Raw genomic sequence first — 1,474 nt, forward strand, 5'->3', positions numbered from 1 at the left:
GGACCCAGACCCAAACCCAGACCACAGACCCCGGACCCCGGACCCAGACCCTGGACCAGAGTCTAGACCCTAGACCCCAGACCCCAGACCCCAGACCTAGGCCCGGATCCCGGACCCAGACCCCAGACGCCGGACCCAGAACCCAGACCCCAGACCCCAGACTCCAGACCCCAGACCCCAGAACCCGGACCCAGACCCCAGAGCCCGGACCCCGGAACAGACCGCAGACCCCAGATACCAGACCCAGACCCAGGCCCCGGACCCCAGACGCCAGACCCCGGACTGCAGACTGCGGACCCAGACGCAGACCCCGGACCCCGGAACCAGATCCCGGACAACAGACCCCGGACCCGGACCCCGGACCACGGACCATGGACCCTGGACCCAGACCCAGACCACGGACCCAGACCCTGGACTCTGGACCCAAACCCCAGACCCGGAAAACAGACCCCGGACCCTGCACCCAGACCCCGGACCCGGACCCCAGACCCAAACTCACACCACGGACCTCAGACTCCAGACCTCAGACGCCGGACCCCGGACCCAAACACCAGACCCAGACCACAGACCCCGGACCCAGACCCTGGACCAGAGTCTAGACCCTAGACCCCAGACCCCAGACGTTGGACCTAGGCCCGGATCCCGGACCCAGACCCCAGACCCCAGATCCCAGACCCCGGACCCAGACCCCAGAGCCCGGACCCCGGAACAGATCTCAGACCCCAGATACCAGACCCAGACCCCAGGCCCCGGACCCCAGACGCCAGACCCCGGACTGCAGACTGCGGACCCCGGACTGCAGACCCGGACCCCGGAACCAGATCCCGGACAACAGACCCCGGACCCGGACCCCGGACCACGGACCATGGAACCTGGACCCAGACCCAGACCACGGACCCAGACCCTGGACTCTGGACCCAAACCCCGGACCCGGACAACAGACCCCGGACCCCGGACCCAGATCCACACCCCAGACACCAGACCCCAGACCCCAGACCCCGGACAACAGACCCCAGACCACGGACCCCAGACCCTGGTCCCGGACCCAGACCCCAGACCCAAACTCACACCACGGACCCCAGACTCCAGACCCCAGACGCCGGACCCCGGACCCAGAACCAAAACCCTTGACCCCAGACCGCAGACCCCCGACCCCGGACCCAGGCCCCAGCCCCAACCTCACACCACGGACCCCAGACTCCAGACCCCATACCCCGGACCCAGATGCCAGACCCCAGACCCCAGACCTCAGACCCCGGACCCAGACCCCAGCCTCACACCCCGGACCCAGACCTCTGACCCCATACCCCACACCCGGGACCCAGACCCATACCCCAGACCCAGACCACAGACCCTAGACCCCAGACCCCGCATCCAGACCTGGACACCAGAACCAGACCCCAGACCCCAGCCTCACACCCAGGACCTCGGACCCAGACCCAGAACATTAACCCCAGACCCCGGATCCAGACCC

The 1,474-nt window shown here is 68.3% G+C and overlaps 1 protein-coding gene across 1 annotated transcript; it reads left to right on the forward strand.

Annotated features, from left to right (window-relative positions):
• Positions 1-119: 119 nt before the first annotated feature.
• On the forward strand, positions 120-1,164 carry LOC122545553 (extensin-like; the record flags this gene model as incomplete). The annotated part of the gene is made up of 1 exon (XM_043684531.1): positions 120-1,164. A coding segment is annotated over one exon (1,045 nt), but the record flags the coding sequence as incomplete, so codon positions are not given.
• Positions 1,165-1,474: the final 310 nt, after the last annotated feature.

The sequence above is a fragment of the Chiloscyllium plagiosum genome, unplaced genomic scaffold (genome assembly GCF_004010195.1).
Source record: "Chiloscyllium plagiosum isolate BGI_BamShark_2017 unplaced genomic scaffold, ASM401019v2 scaf_35671, whole genome shotgun sequence".
NCBI lineage: Eukaryota > Metazoa > Chordata > Chondrichthyes > Orectolobiformes > Hemiscylliidae > Chiloscyllium > Chiloscyllium plagiosum.